The sequence below is a fragment of the Lampetra fluviatilis genome, chromosome 51, assembly GCF_964198595.1.
Source record: "Lampetra fluviatilis chromosome 51, kcLamFluv1.1, whole genome shotgun sequence".
NCBI lineage: Eukaryota > Metazoa > Chordata > Hyperoartia > Petromyzontiformes > Petromyzontidae > Lampetra > Lampetra fluviatilis.
The window spans coordinates 3,708,533-3,730,472 of NC_136325.1; the positions used below are offsets into that span (position 1 = coordinate 3,708,533).

Here is a 21,940-nt window from a genome sequence, read left to right on the forward strand (position 1 = left end):
TAAAGGGTAATGTTCCCACTATCAACTCAGGTGGAGTAAAAGCCACATTGCTTACTCTAGCCAGTGACTCTGTGTGCTTAAATCGCAGACCTGCAAACCTGTAACAAAAAAAGGTTTTTGCTCGCTAAGTGGACCCAAGGCATCGTTGCACCAAAATTCCAACCGAGCGAATGGTGGTGGTGGTGGCGTGTGTGTGCGGTGTCATAACATTTTACATTTGCCACACGTCCGCGGGCGCCTGTGGAAACGAAAACTTCACAGGACACGAACAGCGAACATCGTGGCGCTCAACGCACGAACGATTTCTGTTTGGCTTTTCAGTCAATACCAATTTAAGTTACGTACGCACAGTGTGTGTGTTTTTCAATTTTTTTTAAAACGTCCTCTTATATTTATTTATTTTGCAAGCTTTTAGGGGAATATCCTGGTTCAAACTGGCCCGAGCCACAAAGGAGACCAATTCTCACCGCTCGCCATTCATCCAATACCTTCATTCTTCCACTGCCATTCAAAATATAGCCCACCCAGGTCTCAATGCAGTGCGTTATCCAGTACCTTGTGGACGGTTGAAACGTGTAAGTATTCTACAAGTTCAAGTTCATTTCAGTTTAAGCAGGGTGAGGACTCAAGAGACCAGGATAGTCTCATGAGCAAGACAAGACAAAGATCCCCCGTGTAGCCTTAACAGACTGTTGGGGCAAGTGCTGTTAGCGAGCACCTATGAAGGCTGGAACGGCGCACGAGGCGGTGGGTGGCCAACACCACGCCCGGCCATCTTTGTCCCCCCAGTAGCGATTTTACACACCGCACCAGCTACTCATTTGAGGCCGAGTCGACCTAGGGGAGGCTCAGGACCGTTTCAGATAATCGTCGCTGGTATTGGCCATGAGCAGGATTCGAACTTGGCTTGCTGGGTTCGTAGCGCAGCGTAGCGCTAACCGCAGCACTCCCGCTCCCCCACGGTAGTGTAGCGGTTAGCGCAAGAGGGACCCGGGTCACCGACGTGGCCAAAGCAAGAGAGCAATTGAAATAAAGTACTGCGTTGGAGCAAATAGAAATTGGGAGTCGGGAAAAAGAAAACAACGCTGAAAGTTGTTTAATTGTGTGGAGCCAGCGGCGTAGCGCTACAAACCCCGGTGGTCTTGAGTTCCAATTCCTGCTCGTGGCCACCACCAGTTAACAAATGATCTGTAGCTGTCCCTGGGGCCCTCCCCTAGGTCGATCTATTGTCTAAAAAAAAACGATCAGAGACCGGTTTTGTCCGTCCGTCTATTATATACAAAGACCCCCCTATCAGTGACCAATCCGTCATTCCGTTGGACAAAAGACCTGTTCATGGACTCTAGTCTTGTCACTATTGTTACAGGAAAAGAGAATGCATATACAGTATATCAGAGGGCTAATAATGTAGCTGATTGTTAGTTTTAAGAAAAAAACTATACTGAAGAAATCGATTCTTTAGCTAAGGAGAAAGAGTCAAAAGGTAACTAACTTCATAACGATGTTTTTGGGTTAGACCGCGTATATATAAGTGTGTCGTTAAACCCGACACAGCCGATTAGTAAGGTTTGTCACGTAAACAAAACGTGCCAGTTTGTTACTAGTACAGCACACCGGTGTGTTGGAGTATCGTGATGTTTCACCAGTAATTACAACCAGCATCATCAGGCGAGAGCCGGAGTTGTGGAGAAATCCCCCTCCTGTTTCGATAACTAAGTTCCATAATAAACAGCCACGTGTGTAAATATGGATGGAAGTTTTTTGCCAAATTTGAAGCCAAGCCGGGCTTGGTCAAATCAGATGAACCCAGCAATGCCTGTGATCCATGTATAGATAACCCACGGAAATAATCGGGAGAAACGAGATAAAACCACCGCTTTCATTCAAAACCTCTACAAAACTCCCACCAATCTCAGAACACTCCTGAGCAATACTCTCCTGACACCTGGGCTCAACATCGCTCGTACAATGTTCACTCAACTGGTTGAACACAATGCACACGACCGGTTGCTGTAAGTGAGTGACTATAACACATTCCTGCGGAGGGAGCTGGTAGGAACGTTGGGTTGCTCAGTCAATGGCCAGGGTCAACGGCGGCGTGGTGTATTCCGCAAATATGGCCGATTGTGAGGGCGGGCACAAGCCGGCGTGAGTAGGTTAAACGTTGAGATTTATAAGGGCACCACGGGGTGACCAGCCCCTCCCCACCCAGCCCCACCCCTCCCACCCCCCACCCAGCCCCACCCTCCCTACCCAGCCCCTCCCCACCCTCCCCTCTCAGCCCCTCCCCACCCAGCCTCTCCTCACCCTCCCTTCTCCACCCAGCCCCACCCCTCCCATTTTTGGATGCACGACGGACGGACACAATAATCCCCTGTAGACTGGTGTAACCAGGAGGTTCCTACCAGTAAAAGCATGCCGTATCTCTAAATGGATCACCGTGGATGTTGCAGGGTGGCACGTGAAACACGGCGTGGTACAAATTGCCTCCCGTCAGAAGAAATGAATATCGTTTCGTGGGATGTCAACAGTGGTCATTCTACGGACGACCTCGCCGCCACCAATGGAACGTACAATTTCCACCACGAGATCGCAGCTACCAGCAAAAACGGGGGCACCTCCCCCCCCCCCCTCGCATGTGTGAGCCGGGAGACTGATCGACTTTTGACTGCACGATATTTGCTTTCTCCCGCCTACCACGTGCTTGAGCACGCGTATTACAATCCGCTACACCGTGCAGGCAGTGAGGGTGATTTCACCATACTTCACCGCTCCGGCCAGTCTGAGTTGGTGAAGATTGGTGCGGTGGGGGGGGGGGGCATTACAGAGAGAGAGTTAAGTGGGGTTATACTCTACTGCCCCATAGCGCTTAACTGCACCTACCGTACAAACGTGGTGGTCGCCCATCCGAGCATTACACCCACGTGTTAAACCCTGCTTAGGCAGCGCGGGCTGGCGTGGTTGAGGACGCGTTACAGACGATTTGGTCACAGGCACTGAAAGGTACGAATGGAAAAATATTGTAAATGTTTCTCCAACACACCGGTGGGCTGGACTAGGAACGAATTGGTACGATTTGTTTACTTGACAAACCTTACTCATTGGCTGTGTCAGGTGATGGCGGGTTTCACGACACATTTATATTTACGTGATCTATTCCACAAAAACCTCTCTTATGGAAAAATATTGCATTTGTTTCCTCAAACAGATACAGTGCAGTGTGTGTGTGTGTGCACGCCGTTTTCAAATGAATCAGCCTGGGCATACAATCCTTGCTTTAGCGTTTCTAGAACATTTCAACGACTACCCAAGTTCGATACGGACCGAGTGACTTGGTCGACTTGTTAATTTATCTCCGTTTTTAAAAAGAATGAAGTTGCGGTGTGAGGTCATCATCGGCGCTCGGTCAACAACAACAAACAACACTTCTTCTGCTGCCCGTGCATCCCACAGCCGAGTTGCCATTGCTGCCACTCTGTGGGTGGCTGAGAGAGAGAAAAAAAACCCAAAACTGTATTTGGCTGCTGAGAGTTTTTGATAAAATGGGCATTTCCGTCTGCGGCCTTCAACGCTCGACGAGCGGAAACGATGTGGTCCGATTAGAGGGGTTGGGATGTACGCGCGCACAAACTCCCCACTGCAAGAGTTGCCACTTTTTTAAACGTCTTCATCTTCGGCGAACTCGTAGTAAGTAGTGGGATGTTTCAAGCAACTGCGTGTTTTCACGCAAACGTGTGTATGTATGTTTTGCATTCAGTTTTGTTATTCATAACGTTTTTGGGTTAGATCGCGTTATTTATAAATGTGTCGTAACCCTCCACCACCCGACACGGCCAATCAGTAAAAAAGTGTCACGTTGACAAAAGACAAATAGTTCACTACTTTAGCCCACCGGTGTGTTGAAGAGTGAAACCACAACATTTATAATTTTTGAGTACGACGTTTCGCTGGTAATTGCATCCAGCATCATCGGGCAATTCGCCAGAATGGTGAGGCTCTGCTCTTGCTCCCGGTCTTAAATGGAGCAGCAGCAGGGTGACGTCATCATTTAACCCAAAAACGTTGATTATGAATAATATTGGTCGCGAAAGCCTACGTGTTAAACCAAATTAAGTTTTGTTTTCCACAATTTTCACTGATGGACATTGTGTCCGTTGAGATATCTGACAGGAGGAGTATTGCAACCACCGAGCCCCCTCTTTTCGGCAGAGAATGGGACTACGGAAATGGATATCACAGAACTAGTATTGAGATCCCTTCAGGTGACACCTCTCGGTTCTCACGGTAGGGGAGTGGCACGTCCCCCACTCGCCGTGCCACAAGGGAGGACAGACGAACCTCGGCTAGCCGGACTAGTGCAGGGGTAGTAGCCCTTGGAGAGTCCAGCTCCGCTGCTAAACCTAATGGCATTCCATATAATTAAAGCCCCGTGTGTATGTGTTACATGTGTCCGTGTCCAGTGCGTGTGGATTTTACGATATACAGCAAAAAGTAGTCGCTGTGTATTCCGTGGTGCACTGTATTACTGTGTAGTTTGTATTGTGTTAGTTCGACTCCGCCTCAAATGAGCATCTGGTGCGGTGTGTAGTAAACATCGCCACTGGGGAGACAAAGGCAGCCGAGGGTTAGGCTGGCCACCCACCCCCTCGTGTGCCGTGCCGTGCCTACCTTCATAGGTGCTACTCGCTAACAGAACATTGCCATGGTGGGAATCCAGTGTAGTAGTAGTATAAATAAACATGTACGCATATCTGTCAACCCCTTATCAGTGCCTACCTTATTACAGACCAATTCAGACCTTATTGGTCACCCCGTGCCCTTATAAATCTCAACGTTCATCCTACAAAATCCCAACAAATAGACACAAAAAATGTGTCCGTATTGAAACGGCTGTACGTTGTATGGACCCAAAAACTCAATTTCCCTGTACAAGAATACGGGCAACCCGTATGGGTTGACAGGTGTGCGTATGAATCAAATTTGGACTGGAAACGGGTTTTGTTGACACGAATGTGGGATGCCGAGTCTGTAGCCCATGAATGGCTGTTTTTGAGCCACCCATCCAGGTTTTCATTAAATGCATACCAACTGTAGCACCGCCTCCGATAACGCCATTTCCTTATAACGCTCTTTGTCCTGGAGGAAAATTCCTATACAGATGAAGCCCTCCCTTATATGTAAATAAGTAGGCATTGGCATTGCCCGTAAGGGGCATGTCTCTGCCCATATATGGTCTTGTGGAACCTGGATTGAGGTGTCTATTGTATAGATTCAGCTCAGTCGATCCAGCAGCCACAGTAGATTAATTAGCGTTTCATCGAGGGTTAATCACGGCAGCGACTCATTGGCAAGCTGTCCGTGGATCGAGTAATCTCATTGGCTAGTGTGGCTTCCAGCAGAACGCGTCTTTACGGCAGACGGTGGTTTCTCTTACACAAGCTCCGAACGAATCCACTGGAAACTACATCACTTTTTGTATATTTTTTAAAATGTCATCATTAAGAGTCAACACTTTTATTTATAAAATTTGTGAATAAATGTATGTGTACAGTATCATTATTAACTGTATTAGCAATACCCCAAATGATGCCCTCATATCCGTTCAGAGGCCAAAATAATTTTCGCGGTCGAAAACGCATCTCCATTGGAGCTGTGTTAAAGTGACTTCCTATAGCGCTGTTTCATACAGCGCATCCTGGGCGCTGTCGGATGTATGCCTGTATTATACAGGGTTCACAAGTGCGTGGGATCTCGGTGAGTTTCAATGTGATCTTGGTTAACAGTAGGGGGTTGCCAAGATATACAGGGTGCTTAAAAAAATGTGCTTAATGTGAACACTTCTGAATTTGCAACAACACCACAAGAAATGAGCCTTCGGGCTCTGGAGAGCACCTGGAGAAGATGCCATGTATGTGTTGACAATGAAGCTATAAACATACATTAGTTATGTTACAGTGTATTATCTGTTCTTTTTTCCATTAAAAACGATAGGCCCATATGTGTTAACTTTTTATGAAGCACCCTGTACGTTTTGCCCAAATGACAATTGTCACAATATCAGTTTCCGTAAATTTTTATTTTGAACGCACGTGTTTCTCGTGGGTTACTTCTCGAAGGATCTGAGCCATTATCGAGTCTTTAGAATGGAGTCCTTAAAACTTTATGTAACATTTCAAGGTGGTAAGTGTTGCTTGGGGTTGCACTGTATCCAGATAACATCAAATCCTGGCCACAGACTGGCTGGGCTGCTGAGGGGAAAAAAATAGGAGCTGTAATTAAATAAGCAATGCTTAATGCCCGTTTGGATGCGAAATCTTCACTCTGCAACCATGCCAGATTCATACAAGACACACACTTCCTATTGTCATTTAAACAAAAATGTACGTGTGGCACAACACGGATTGTCTAATCGGCTCCTTATAATCTGAGATATTTTTTTTGCCACACAGTACGTGCAAATTGAAGCAGAACTCTCCGCTCCACGTAACTGTGAATATCTTCTCGCAAGCTCGTAATGGTCCTGCCAGGACGCTTCAATCGGCACTGCTGAGATTGTGAGTTTGAATCCGGGTTTAAGCCACGCAACGATTAAGCCAGCTTCTCATTGTAGTGAGTAGTATAGCCAGTGCAGTCTGTTCACCTATAACGCGGTAGTTTCGTTCCTGAAGGACACCGCATTATGGGAAAATCGCCATATAATAAATTACAATATAGGGTAAATCGCAGTCCGCGACAACACGTGAGATGCGCATGCAGGCTGAACAAAGATTGAGGCGCGTGGGTAGCATCTAGAAGCATCCAGCAGCAAGCATCCCGTTCACTCAATCGCGTTATACTGGTAGGAACCTCCTGGTTACACCAGCCCACAGGGGATTATTGTGTCCGTCCGTCGTGCAGAGAGGGGCTGGGTGGGGAGGGAGGGGGAGGGTGGGGAGGGGCTGGGTGGGGAGGGGCTGGGTGGTTAGGGGCTGGGTGGGGAGGGTGGGGGTGGGGAGGGGAGGGGCTGGTCACCCCGTGGTGCCCTTATAAAACTCAACGTTTAACCTACTCACGCCGGCTTGTGCCCGCCCTCACAGTCGGGCATATTTGCGGAATACACCACGCCGCCGTTGACCCTGGCCATTGACCGAGCAACCCAACGTTCCTACCAGCTCCCTCCGCAGGAATGTGTTATCCAATTCACATCCGCGTTGTCAAAAAGTGTGTTCCCTATTACATTGATTGCGTTATATCCAATTCGCGTTTTGAAAACATGTCTTACAGGAGAACAGACTGTACATTTATTTGCCTCGATGGTGCTATCATCGGCATCATATCTGAATAAGAAATGATAATTCGTATCTCTCACACAGCAGTGCAACCCCTTGTGTGAGAGAACGACCCACGGAAGCGGTTATAACAGAGCCACCGTTGTGGTTCCTTGCAGTGACCTTTGGGTCCATATAGTCAAGGGTAGGCAGCGCTTTCCCAGCCATTCTGCATATCAATACTCGCATGGCAGTAAAACCGATTATATTATAATTTTTCCAGAGCTGCAATTTAGGCTAATTATGTGAAGTGCCATATTTAACGTGATGAGGTTTTTTTGTGTGTGTGCAGTAATTGGTTACTGGGCTGAGAGTTTCAACTCACGACACTTGAGAACTCGGTTTAATCACAGGTGGGCTGATTGGATTCATTAGAATCAGAATATTTATTTATACGGGAGGAATCCGATGAGCTATGAAGCTCTTTATTCACAGATGTCCAGTAGGGACGGGTCAGAACGTGACGACAACAAGCAATGCAAAAGCCACTTTAGGAGTGCAAACGGTAAACAAATCGCAATAAACAAATTAAATTCTAGATTTGAAGCTTTCGTGACTGCATGGATTCATACTCTTAGCTTTTTTCGGTAAAGTCACGTAGGTAAAAATAAATAATAAAATTAATAGCAATAATAATAGAAATACAATTATAAATCACGACGTTTCGGAGGCAACACAAGTCTCCGTCATCAGGTGGGACCGTCACAGCTCAATTTACTGTATCTATTATTTCTATTATTTTTATTATTTATTTTACCTATACGTGACTTTACCGAAAAAACCTAAGAGTATAAGCAAATTAAGCTAAACATTTTTTATGTTACTTGATTAAACTCATTGAAGCATTCACTTGTTTTTCAGAAGCGACCTGGCCACAAATGATAGCGCAACAAAGTGGCTTATCTCGTGGAAATGTATAGCAGCAAAGTAATCTAAACAATCTAAACGCGTGTTTCAATATATCCATAATCTCATTGGTGCCAGCTCAGCACTGACCTCGAAGCCATCCGGTTTTTATTATTATTATTCATTTTCAATTCACGTCAGCGAATCTCAACTGCGAGGAATAACATTTACTTCTCATTGCAGTGCTATTTCAAATTCGCGAGGTTGTGTTTATTTGTATATTCGTGGCTTGTGGCTGGCGACGATTCGACAAGAATTCGTGACGTCACGGGCGCGACGTGGACAAGTGACGAGCGCGACAGTTGCCCACGTGACAAATGTTGTTTTCATCACGTGCTCGTATGGTCGACATTTATTGATATTTTCGCTTTCGAATACTTTCATGCCCGTCATAATTAAACGTACGTTCATCCACAGATTAATACTATGCAATATATGTTTCCATTCGTACAAACATTCGTACAGTTTATATGTTTAAACGTAATGTATGTTTACACCCCACAAATCCCTATTTTCCTTTATACGCTTCAAGTATTCACATCTGCACCATTCGCCACGAACGTATCCTCGCGAATATTAAGGCTTCACTGTATTAAAAACAAGTGCACCATCAAGTAGTGCTTGGCATGTTGCATTGTGACTGAAGTGGCTTCGGGATGTAACCTTCCAGGGCCCTGTCCCTTGGCGCGATATGATGCTGTACTGGCAGTGTGAGGTTATCGATGATTGTTTTTATTTGATCATATCCTTAGAGGACTCGTACAGTTATAACTCCTCTTGCCTTCATGCTTAATTTCACGTTGTCATGGTGTGTGATTCCATTCAGCAACTCATTTATTTTTTGTCATTTTTATTTTGTATCATTATTCAAGCTTGTGAATGCAGGAAAGCCTCACTGAATTTCAAGACTTTGTCAGCAGGGCCCAGACATATTTTCACAGTTGGGGGGTTGACATAACTCCATGTCCATAATGGAGGTTTTTTTTGGTTAGTTCGCGTAAATTCAAATGTGTCGTTCAACCCGCCACCACCCGACACAGCCAATTACTAAGGTTTATCACTTAAACAAAATATACCAAATTAGTTACTAGTTCAGTACACCGCTGTGGTTGAACTCACAACATCTACAATTCCAGTACTGTGACGTTTCGCTGGTAATTACAACCAACTGCATCAGGCGTCAGCCAGAATTGTGGAGAAATGTGACGTCATCACTTGGAAGCCAATCAGATGCGAATACCAGAGCGCGGGGTGGGGGGGGGGTTAATGTATTCATATAAATTATAATGGATACCTATTCTCGGTTGCGTTAGTCAGCCTACGTTTTAAAATAACTCCGTGTAATGCGAATTGAGTAATTTACAGGGCGTGTTTCAGCATTGGGATGTTTGGCCATTTTCAGTGATTTCGTGTGATTTTTTACTTTTAACTATGGGAGGAAACTGGAGAAACCCGGACTTAAGGGGTGGTCCATAAATGACGTCACGCACCTAGGGGGGGTCAGACATTTGTGACGATGTGTGACGAGAGGGGGGGTGGGTTGAGAAATGTGACGTCACATCAAAATGCGCAACTTTAAATAAATATAGAATTGTTATAACAACACTAATTGTTATAACAACTCCTACAACATCAGAGTGCAGCGCCACATTAAATACGCACTACAATGACAATAGTTTAAAGCGATTTGAAGCATCATGTTTTATTTTCAAAATGTAAATATGGCTTTGGGGGAGGGGTGGGGCCAGAGCTTTGTGACGTCATATTGGAGGGGGGGGGGTCTGACTTTTTGTGACGTCGTGTGACGAGGCGGGGGGGGGGTCAAAAATCGTCCAAAATCGCGTGACGTCATTTATGGACGGACCCTAACCCTCGCAGAACATGGTGGAGAACATACAAACTCCATGGAGAGAGGTGGTGCCCGGGTTGGATATCGAACCCATGTTTCTTGCCGCGTGGTGGCCGCGAGCGTTAGCACTGTGCCACCCTTCTTCCGCCCCGCTTTGCAATGGCCGCAGTTGACTTTCCCTTCCTGTTTCTTTCCGTTTGTGACACAGCGCTCATGTGGGGAGTCTCCTTTAGCCGACTGTGTTGCAACGCCTCGTTGTGCTGTGCGCCCTCATTTGTTCTCTCTGTTGCCTCCGCCATCGCGTTTGTATCGGAGCCATCTGTGCACATCTAGTGCAACTCCGTCAACCGTTGCACCGTCACATTTTTGTTTCCGTGGTGGAAATATCTTGTTATTTCGGCAAAACTGACTCGAAAATCGTTGGTAAGTACGCACAAGATTTGGTGCATGTATCTCGAGCATGAAGATATGTTAATCAACCGAGCTGACACATTGATTACATGCCCAACTATGAATAATTGCATTTGATAATGACTGGGAATGCACAGTAACTGGTGATTCAATTCAATGACTGGGATATAATTTTAATACTGTACTGTAGCACTGGTACGTTGCCATGGTGTAAATGGTTAGCACACTAGCAATCCAGAGATCAAGAGTTATTTCTCCTGGCACGGCAGTTAAAACAATTAAACATTTTTCTTGAATCCCACCCCCTCTGTCCACCCGGCAGTATAAATAAGTGCACCACAGTGAAGCGATCAGCAGCCTCCACGTGGTGGGGTAAAGTGTGGGTACTCCCATCTCTTCCAAGAAGTCTGCCCAGTGTGGGAGGGTAGGCCAAAATACCCTCCAGAGTGGCTTTCTAAGGCTCCCTTTAAACTATTTTATTTTATCTTCTTGGTTTTTTTCGGTAAAGTCACGTAGAAGGGAAGTAATAAAATAATAAAAATAAAACATAATAATTATTTTATTATGTTTTATTTTTATTTTTTTATTATTTTATTCCTTCCCTTCTATGTGACTTTACCGAAAAAACCAAGAAGATGAATCCCTGCAGTCACGAAAGCTTTAAATCGATATTTTATTTTATTTTACCACTGAAGGCCCACTGAGCTGTATAGATCTTTTTTCAGAAGCGACCTGGCCACAAATGGCAACTCAACGAAGTGGCTTATCACGTGGAAATTTACAGCAGCAAAATGCTCGAAACGCGTGTTTCTAAAAGTGGAGGGAAAAACCGGAGGACCCGGAGAAACATTCCACGCGACCACAGGCGTCAGGGTTGGGATCGAACCCACGACCTCCTGCATACCAGGCGAGGTAGTTAACATCTCCTAGCCACCGTCGTGGAGGAAATTAGCTTGCTTATGCCACCGGTAGTGGCTTAAGCAAGCTATTTTCTTGACTTGCACCCTGTTACCGTTTTGCTTGATCTGGGTAGCACACGCTGCGTAAAGTGTGTGTGTGATAAAACCAAAACGCTCGGCTCCCGGATCCCCTCTGAGTTACACGAACGATCTCGCGCGGTCTGAAATAATCTCGCCTCCCATATTTAGGGAGGAAACAAATAAACGCAGCAATTACCGCTTCAGACTCCCCGGCTTTTATAAACGATCTGCCCGGTCATGTCGCGTTGGTGACCGTCCCGTTATTTATTTTATTTTTTTGTCCCCCCGCATACCAGCGCTCTTCCTCTTGTTGTTCCAAAATGGTCATAGTCTGGGAGTTTGAGGAAGACCTGCAAGCCAGATGGTGGCGCTGATAATTTCGAAGCAGACCTTGGTGGTGGCTGGATGTCGACTGGGCCCAACAGCTGGGGAATTGGGCAGGAGGGAAGGAAGCGATGGGGAGGTGTGGTGGTGGCATCGATGGCTTTGGCCGTGACAATCCCTTTATCTTGATTGTCTCCTGAATGTTCTAAAACGAAAGCAAGGATTGTACGTTTTGACTGAAAACGGAAAAAAATTTGTTTAGTTTTTTGCCCTTCCCCCACACCTCCGATTAGCAGGATTCGCTTCGTACGGTGCGAAAGAAGTTCACCAAACATACATAATGAAAGTGCGTCACATGCACAGCCGACTGGGGACCGAGGTACAGTACAACATCCAGTATACCATGACGGTTACACGATGCCCGGAATAGGTTCCTGGGCAAAAATTAAACTCGAACTGCTTTGCACGCTTCTTTCTTTAGAGCTGTTTTTCGTGTTTAGTTTGTTGTCCTTCCCCCCGCACCTCCGATTAGCACGGTTGGCTACGTACGGTGCGAAAGAAGTTCAACATATATATATACAGGGAACAAGGTTGACTGTGTGAGGGTAGGCGAGGTTAAGAATGCATTGCAGGACGTGACATAGTTGGGAAATGTGAACTTCTAGAGAAACACGGTCATAACCCACGGCAGATACTGCACTGGGTGTGGATGGTTAATTGGTGAGTGTTGGCTATGCTACGTGTATTTGTTTTCGGGCAGGAAACCATACGTGGGACGTGTTTGCTACTTCTCAGCAGAGCTCACTCGATTCCCGAACACGCCTTCTGTGGCTTGACCTCACATTTAAACGGAGTTCCTTCCCCGTCTCGGGTCATTCATGCATTTCATTCTTTCTTCTGTTCAAGTGACTGATTGCGTTAGTTTATGAAGTCGTACTTTTCTCTGAAGTAAATCGGCGGTAATTTGTTGTCGTTCAATTTGTTGTCGTTCATTTATTAATACACTTTGAATTTGTAATTCAGATTTGGTTTGGGTTGCGGTGAATTAGTTCACTTACTGAATGGAATATATGAAGTTGCATTTGAATTCCAACGTACAGATACGCTTCCATACATATGCGTCGATAGAATTCCATGAAACCGCACAGAAACTTTGTGTTGCATACATGAAGGTATCAGAAACACTACTGAAACGTTACTTTAATCTACGCGAGGCTTATATTGGTATTGTATTGGGCGGAACGGTGTCGCAGTGGATATCGCATTGTGCTCTGAGCCTGGCCACCTTCAGTTCGATTCCCGGCCATGATTAACGTCGCTGGTGACATCTGAACTGGTACATGTGCCATTCGCTCCGAAGTGGCGGTGACGTCACCACGGCGCCTGTGCCAGGCCAGGTGGACTGTGAGGCCACGTGAAGTGTCCAAGGCTCGCTGGCGGGAGGAGGTCACGGGACAGACCCAGGTGCCATGGGTTGACTGACCGTTTACCCGGCCCCACACACTGACCAGCATGGTGAAGTATGGTCAAACAACCCCTTGAGCCGACACAATCAGGGGAGGCCTTCATCCAGCAGTGGATTGATAAAGGGACGTTCATTATTTTTCCTTATTAAATTATATACGTAAGTATATGTATTATTTATATACGTTACATAGCTATACATCGGCACATGCGGTATATATGCTCGCGCATAGCAGCATGGTGTGACCACATGTACAAACAACGTGGGTTGTAAAGTCGCAGGCTTCCTGCGCACCGAGGAGTTTTTCGTGTTCCAGTTTAAAGTCACTCTTGAAAGAGAAGTGCCATAAAACCCCTTCGCCAATCAGTTTGGTTGGCTTTGAAAACAAAGTTGAAAAATATAAATAAAGAATATGGTGCCACTTGGTTATTTGAACAGAGTCCAGGTATGGCCCACCACATTCCAGAATTGGCTCGCGAAAATTCCAGCGTACCTTGAAGACCAGAGGCCATCTGGTGATGATTTATCAACTCGGCTGGCTGTGTCTGGCCCAACTTCAAACCCCAGGTCACTCTCCGTTGTGATGTGTACGTATGTTGAACTTCTTTCACACCGTACGTAGCCAACCGCGTGCTAATCGGAGGTGCGGCGGATGGATATTGCTTAATGCTTGCTACGGTACCGTCATCATCATTACCACCGTCGACAACACAAGCATCAATTTCGGAATCAGGATTTTTCAAATGTATTCATAATATTATTTTTATGCCGAGGGTCTGCTGCTGCTGCTGTGTCCTGAACAGCGCTTTGAGATCCTTGATGAAAAGCCACTACATAAATGTTATTTGTATTATTGCCACGGTCAACAACAGCATCATTTTTACCAACACTAACATCAACATCATCATAATCATCATCACCAACACAAGCCCACTTAACTTATTAGGGTCATCAACATCAAAGTCAAAGTGTGCCTCGATGTTCAAACGAACATTTGGGGCCGCTAACCTCTGTCGGTATTCCTCAGAGAGTGGCTGAAATTCCACAGTCCTTTGCTGGAGACCAGCCATCTTTCCATCTTTCACTTTCCACCAAGCGGCACGCCGTTTACCGATCTCGGAGGGTCAATGACGACGAGCGGAGTTCATTCCAAACCCCTTCATCACTTCGACTGCCGCCGTCGCGACCATCGCCAACACCTCTTCCGCGTCTTTTTCGAGCGAACGCATTCCGAGAACATTATCTGTAAGCCCCTTTGTGTCCGCGGCGTCGTGCTCATTACTTGCCGGGTGACATTAAGTCCCACAAAGGCAGGTTTGCGCTGGGGTTTCTCTCGCTGAGATGCAGCGCAATGCTCGGCTTCGCGAGCCAAGTCTGCGGAATGTGCGTACAGCGCAGGAGCCGCGAATAAATGTTGTCCTACGTCCCAAAACGTCGTGAAAGTGAATATTGGTCGACGTCTGCTTCGCCAGATTGGTAAACAGGTACGAAGAGGATAAGCAGGAACATCTGGTGTAGGTGCACTTGCCTGGGTGAGGAGTCAGCAGCATGCCTATCCAGTTTTGTTAACAGTTCCGTGAGCTCATTTCGGGCTGAGTGGACCTAGAGGAGATGACCGCCACGTTGCAGAAGCTGAGACGGGGGCATAACATCGACCTTTTCTCGAACTCTTTCCCTCGTTCCACTTCGTTGAGCCCACAAAAAACACAGCTGTGTGTAGATGTCGCAGTAAATTAAATTATCCTCCGTGGAGAAGGCGTAAAATGACCTGTTTGTGCATGAAATCATTTGCGATCCCCCAGCTCCCAAGTGGGCAACGGTGCCATCGTGAACTTCGTGGTTGAGATGCCCCAGAGCAGGAGAGCAAAAAATTAAACGTATGCTCAATCGAAAGCAGTTTCACACACACACACACGCCCTGCCCTTTAAAGTACACTACTCGTGCATGGGAAAAGGTCATTGTGACTCGACGATTTATATTTTGAACAGCGTTGGCTGTTTTTTTTCTCTCCAATTTATTATTGCAATTGTGCTGTCGCCGTCATGCTATACGACATGGAGATATTTCCACTTGGAGTTATTGCACTGAGAACCACCGCCTCGTGTCAACGAACAGTCCCAGACCAGTGCGCAACTTGCAAGGTTATCCCATCAAAGTCTGATCTCCGATAGCGCGGTAGTTTGTTGCCTTCCTGAAGAACACCGCGTTCTGTAAAGATCTAAAAATGATGAGTAAAACATAATGTAGGGCACAGCACAGTCCGCGATATCACGAGGAGATGTGCACGCAGGCTGAACAAAGACTGGGGCGCGTGGGTAGCATCTAGAAGCATCCAGCAGCATCCCGTCTCGTGCGATGACGCCGCACGACCGCTTATTCCTACTCGTGCGACGTAGTTCTGTTCGCTCAGTCGCGTTATATACAATTCACATCCGCGTTATGAAAAAATGTGTTCCCTAATACATTAATCGCGTTATCCAATTCGCGTTATGAAAGCACGCGGCATAGGAGAACAGACTGTAATTATTTACCACTCGTAAGACCCTATTTTACTTTCTTCTCAAGAGACTAATTTTGTGAAAGCAATGGCTCCAAATATTACAGAGGGGAGTGTTAAGAGATTTTAATAAGGTGTATTGCGATTGATCGGGAGGTGCGCAGAGATTTTGGAATGAAATGTATTCTCTCAAGATTCTCTCCTGTTATTTTCGTGGCGAATATATTAAATTCCTTGTACCAGGGCCCATGCCAACCACACAATGTTTGTTTAAGATGTTAGTCAAATATTCTTCTTCTGCACTGCTACGAGAGATGATTACCTCGCCTGGTATGTAGGAGGTCGTGGGTTCGATCCCGACCCTGACGCCTGCTGTATATTTGGAGTTTGCGTGTCTTTCTCCCCGTGGTCGTTTGGATTTTTCTCTGGGTCCTCCGTTTTCTTTCCTCTACATTTAGAACCAACATGCGTTTAAGAGTATATGGCTTATATAAATGCCCATGTGATAAGCCACATCTTTGAGCTATCAATTGTAGCCGGATCGGTTATGAAAAAGAGTTACATAGCTCGGTGAGCTTTACCTGGTAAAATAATAATTTAGTTTATTACACCAATTTTACAGTTGAAACAGTGGGGCAAGTATTATAAATCCCACCCTTCTTCCAGCTCTGCCCACCCAGAAGTATAAATGGGTACAACACAGTTAGTCCATCAGTGGGTCACGTGTGGTGAGGTAAAACGCGAGTGCCTCCACCGCCTCCCACACATCTACCCAGTGTAGAAAGAGTAGGCCAAGGTACCACACACACCGTTATAACGACTCTCTGTAGAGTCCCCTGCAGTGGAGGCGCCTTCTGCCAACAGTGCCGTGAGCAAGCGATTGCAGGGCTGCACCTTTAGCTGTTTTCACCCCTTTTGCTTTCCGCACACCGCTGCCAGCACGCGACTGTGCCCTGTGCTTTGAGCCCGAATCCATTTTAATTCGCATTCAATGGCCCACCGACGTTTCTCTCACATTGCTGCTGGGCCACTCCTCGAAAGCCTCACGCCACGGCCGGGTCAAAGGACTGTAGCCCAGGCGCCTCCAGAGATGAAGTGAAAAGTTATTTCGTTTGTGAATGCTGAATTTTATTTGTTGTTAGCCTTGTAAAAATAAGAAAATTATTTCTTTAACTTTGTTTTCATTTTTTAAAATATTACTGGGGGGCCTCACAGTAGCTGGAGCCCAGAGGGCTTCAAAATCTTCATCCGGCCCTGCCTCTCACCCCTTGGGAGACGGGCAGCGCGGAGCGAAGCGGAGCCGGGAGCGCGCACGGGACGCCGACTGGATTTGTTTTTCGATTTAAAGCTTTCGTGACTTTACCGAAAGAACCAAGAAGATGGATTTGTTTTGTTTCACTTGAACTGTGCGGTTCGGGTTAAGGGATATTACAGTTGAGCTCGTAAGAGGCCTTCGACACAAAGTAGGTTAGTAAGTAGGTTACACTGCAGCTAATTCGGCTGTGACGGTCCCACCTGATGACGGAGACTTGTGTTGCCTCCGAAACGTCGTGATTTTTGTTTTTATTTTATTTTATTTTCATTAATTTTGATGTTTTACCTACGTGACTTTACCGAAAAAAAACCTAAGAATATGATTCCTTGCAGTCACGAAAGCTTCAAATCTAGAATTAGGTTACACTGAGTCTCTTGTTACTCACCCACCCACTTTCTCTCGCACCCGTTCGCTCTCTGGCCAAAGCCTCCAGGCATCTTCTTGGAGATCCCCACGATCTTGCCCTGATGTACATTCTGATTTTAAGGCAGCCCAGAGTGCCTGAAGGGGTACATTTTGATGTATAATTGTCATTATTTTCTTACGTGGTATATGTGTGCTGGCTTTTTTGTGTGTGCTGCTGTATGCACGTGCGTCTAGGTTGTATAGCCACATGTCTATGGCACAAGCGACGTGGTGACATCGCCATCACTTAGTGGTGAACGGCGGTTGTTGTTGCACACACGCATGGGACTGCGTGTGTGTGTGTGCGCTAGTGTAGCGGCTATAGCGCGCTGCGCTACAACACCAGTAACGATTATAGGAATGGTTCCTGGGCCTGACCTAGGTACCTGGTGTGGTGTGTAAACATCGCCACTGGGGAGTCGAAGGCAGCCGGCAGTGGTATTAGCCACCCAACCCCTCGTGTGCCACGAGCAGCACTTGCCCGAAGTCTGTTAAAGGCTATATGGGGCATCTTTGTCTTTGCATCTGTCATTGTATGCGTTTTAAACATGTGGCGAGTGGTAGTGTAGTGGTTAGTGCACTGCGTTACGAACCCAGTGACCCAAGTTCGATTCTCACAGCCAAACTCTGTGGTCCTAGGACTCCCTTATGTCAACACAGTTTCAATGGAGTATGTGGCAGTGTTTACATATCAGCATCGGGGGAGATACAGGCAGCCGGGCATGGTTTAGGCCACACCACTCCTTTGTGCCCGGTGCTGGCCTTAACAAGTGACTCATTTACAGCACTTTATCCTGACAGTCTTAAAATGCTACAGGGGGCGGGATATTTGCTTTTGTGTGTGTATATATATACACTTGTATAGGTATGTCACTCTGTGTCTATGCACGTGTGCGTGCATCTGACCATGGGTGTGTGGTCAGATCTGGCGACCTCTATGTGCCATCCGCCAGTCAACCCATAACAGCCGAGTCTGTCCCGTGACCTGTGGGCGAACCTTTGACCCTTCACGTGACCTTAGAGTGCAGCTCGCCTGGCGCAAGGCTGTGGTGACATCAGCGTCACTTACTTGGTGAATGGGCAGCTGTTGTTGCATGTGCACCTCGGTTAAATGCGCGTCTGCACCACCGCCAACGCACCGTCGCCAACTGACTTGGGCAGTCACACACGGATCGTAGCAGGGCTGTTTGTTCTAAATTGAAAACTGATTTCATTAGCAGAGCTGCTTTGTGTGTTAAGCGCTGTTGTCCTTCTCCCGCCCAGCACCTCCGATTAGCACGTTTGGCTACGTACTGTGCAAAAGAAGTTCAACGCAAAATAATAAAAATAAAACATAATAAAATACTTTATGTTTTATTTTTATTATTTTATTATTTCCCTTCTACGTGACTTTACCGAAAGAACCAAGAAAATGAATCCCTGCAGTCACGAAAGCTTTAAATCGAAAAAAAAGTTCAACGTACATACGCGTGTTTGTATTTGCGTGCCAATCTGCGCGTGTCCATGTCTACCTTGCGTGTACTTGCACATGCCCGCGTCCCTGTGCCTGTGTTAATTTCGACCTGTACATGCGTGTGTACGTGTGCGTGTGTACGTGTGTGTGCGTGCGATGCAGGCAGGGAAGTAAACGGGACCAGTTTGGACGAGCCAAACCCATCGGCAGAGGAGCGGCATGTGGGGAAGAGGAGGAGGAGGAGGAGGGGAACCCTTCACAAGTGTGGCCGTGTGTGTCGACGGCGAACATTTTATTTCCGGCCTCACTCCACCTCCAGCTCGTCGTCACGACCTCGCTTCCTGCGCTCGCTTGCCGGGCTGCTCAAATGCCGAGGAAGTGGAAGCTTCCGTTGATGATGAGAAAACCTTGTCACCATTTGTTCGGGGGGGTTTTTCCCCACACCGCCCCCTAAACACACACACACACACACAACCTCCCCCCCCCCCCACACACACACACGTTGCTCCCCACGCAAAAGATGAAACTTGCAAGACGATTTGAATGCATATGAGAGGGGGAGGGGGGGGGGAAACAATAAAACATAATTTTTCATGAATGACAAACGGCAAGAATTTAACGGTATTTTATTTAGCCTGGCTGTTGTCGGTAATATTTTACGCGTCGAATTCTGCTTATCACCCGCTTCTCTCCCCCCCCCCTCTGTATTTTAAAGCAACAGTCGGGGTGTTTTCGTCTTATAATCCGGTAGTCGCGTGCGTGCGTGCGTGCCAGATTTGTGTAACTCTATTGACATGCGGCAACACGTTTCGAGCGTGTCTTTACTTTCTGGAGAGCGTCTTTTAATTGCTAATCCCCTTAGAATACAGGTGGCCGTTTGTTGTTTTGGGCCATGCACTCATGCGGTTGGCGACGTCGATGATTTTTTGTTTCGCAGCGTTCCGTTTTTTGCCACGAGTCGTCGCCGGGAAAGTCGCTCGTTCCGTAGGCACCCCCTCGGGTTTTTTTTGTCCAGCTTCCACATCCCCCCCCCCGCCCCCAAGTCAACCCCCAAGTTGAACTCTTTCGGGAGCCTCCCCCTCCCGATTTCCTTTGTTTTCGTTTGACTGCGAGCGCAGTGTGAGATGCGGGCGCCATCCCACCCGCACTCGCGTTTTGCATCTTTAAGCGGATCGTGAACAAGAAGGCTTTGATTGTTTCTCCCACCGGATGAGTTGGTGGCATGGACAGGGTCAGTGTCTCCACTGGACAATAGATACACTGTTGAGGTCAGCCAGCATACTGCTTGCTTGCCTGGTGTAGCCTCTGAATTGAAAACCCATTTCTTTTTTTGTGTTTAGTTTGCTGTCCTTCCCCCGCACCTCCGTTGAGCACGATTGGCTATGTACAGTGTGGAAGAAGTTCAACATGCATACTTAGACTACTCGGACAGAGTCCCATATACTCACGCAGAGACCCATAGTTTGGTGTCCTTCCCCTGCACCTCCGATGAACACGGCTGGCTACGTACGGTGCGAAAAAAGGTCAACATGCATACGTACACAGCTTCCTCATCTTTTTAAAGTTTCTTTAGATCTGTTTGGTGTGCCGCAAGGTTTTGTTACAGTCAACTATGAATTATCTGGGGTAATGGTTGTCGGGAGGGGGGGGGGTGAAGATGTATGATGTGCCATTCTTTTTGCTTCTTTAAGTAATCGTTTTACTTTGCTGACGCGAGCAGTGGACGATTAGACCAGCGCTCGCTTCAACGTGCGAATGAGCACGGCTGATATGAGAATTGAGAGCTTATCCACCTTCATTTCTTATATTGTCATATTTCAACTTTTGTTTCGGGAGATTTCGCCTGAACATTATATGAGGTCCCTCGAGTGAACCCGTTGCCTGATTCTTTTTTTTTCCAATAAAGAAATCAAAGTACTGGTTCTGATTGACAGTTTAAAAGCCACAGTTTAAAAACCGCCATTGCAAGTTCACCACTCCAAATTCCCTCAGCCTTTTAAAAATTCATGATCGTCTTTTTTTTGCTCTCTCTCTCTCTCTTTTGACATATCCTTATTGCCCCTCCCGCGTAGACATTCCCGTTAGGTTTCTCAGGCCCGTATCATCGATCTCTGTGAAAGTAAATATATCGGTCGGACACGATGCAATAAATTTAGCGGTTGCAAACAAAAAAAAATCACCTTTCCCAGCACTTTCCTCGCTCTGTTTTACAGCTCACAGGAATATTGCCGTGCCACCGACAGCACGGTCATAGGTTTAGACGGACTAAAATGATATTAGTTCTTGTTGTCCAATTTTATCCTCATCATGCTCACGGTCTTCTTCTCAGCGTTGTGGCAAGTGCGTGCAAGATCACGCGTCCAAGTTGTTTAAGTCTACGAGCCCTGCTCGAACCGCCGGAGAGCGGGCGTCGGGTGAAGTTGTTCACGGTACGGTGGTTCCATCGTTCCGGTTCGGATGGCCACAGTCACACTGTGTGGGTTGCCTTTAATTCTCCACGTGTCGAGGAGGAGAAGTTGTTGTTCTGAAGCGGTTGATGGAGCACCGTAGTTTTCTCGGCAGATCAAAGCCATGCACCCGGTGGTCACGTGATGACACGGAGGGCCCAATTCGGACCTGTCGCAGGGCAGTTCGAAACCCTCCTCCGTGTGAGAGAACGGTTCACGGAAGCGGGTTTCACAGAGCTACCTCTGAAATGCCCCTTCAAGGGACCTCTGACCTGCACAGTTGAGGGCTGCACTCTCCCCCCCCCCCCGCAACAGGACAAGAGGTCTAACTGAGAAACAGCAACAGCGTTGATGACAGCGGCGAAACTGGCAGTGTTGCTTTTTGTGCTCCGTATTCAAATTCGACGGGGTCATTTTTTTTATTTGATTTAATTTCGTGCCACTTCACAAGACGCCCCCTGTAACCAGGGACGAGGAGTAGCTTGAACCTGGAGGATTGATCCGATGATCGATGTCCTGAGTAGCGAACGCTTAAACAACGAAACCCCCCTCCCCTCTCCCAAGCAATAATGAGAAGTAA

At 46.8% G+C, this 21,940-nt stretch overlaps 1 protein-coding gene across 3 annotated transcripts in view; it reads left to right on the forward strand.

Moving 5' to 3' along the window:
* LOC144948868 (ras-related protein Rap-2b-like) overlaps positions 1-21,089 on the forward strand; it is a 55,840-nt gene extending 34,751 nt beyond the window's left edge. For all 3 annotated transcript variants that reach the window (XM_078878562.1, XM_078878564.1, XM_078878563.1), the window contains exon 4: positions 19,076-21,089. Coding sequence is in view for 1 of the 3 variants with exons in the window: in XM_078878564.1 (XP_078734690.1) it covers positions 19,076-19,087 (12 nt within the window). In the remaining 2 variants the exon portion in view is untranslated. The remainder of the gene's footprint in view (positions 1-19,075) is intronic.
* The last annotated feature ends 851 nt before the right edge of the window (positions 21,090-21,940 follow it).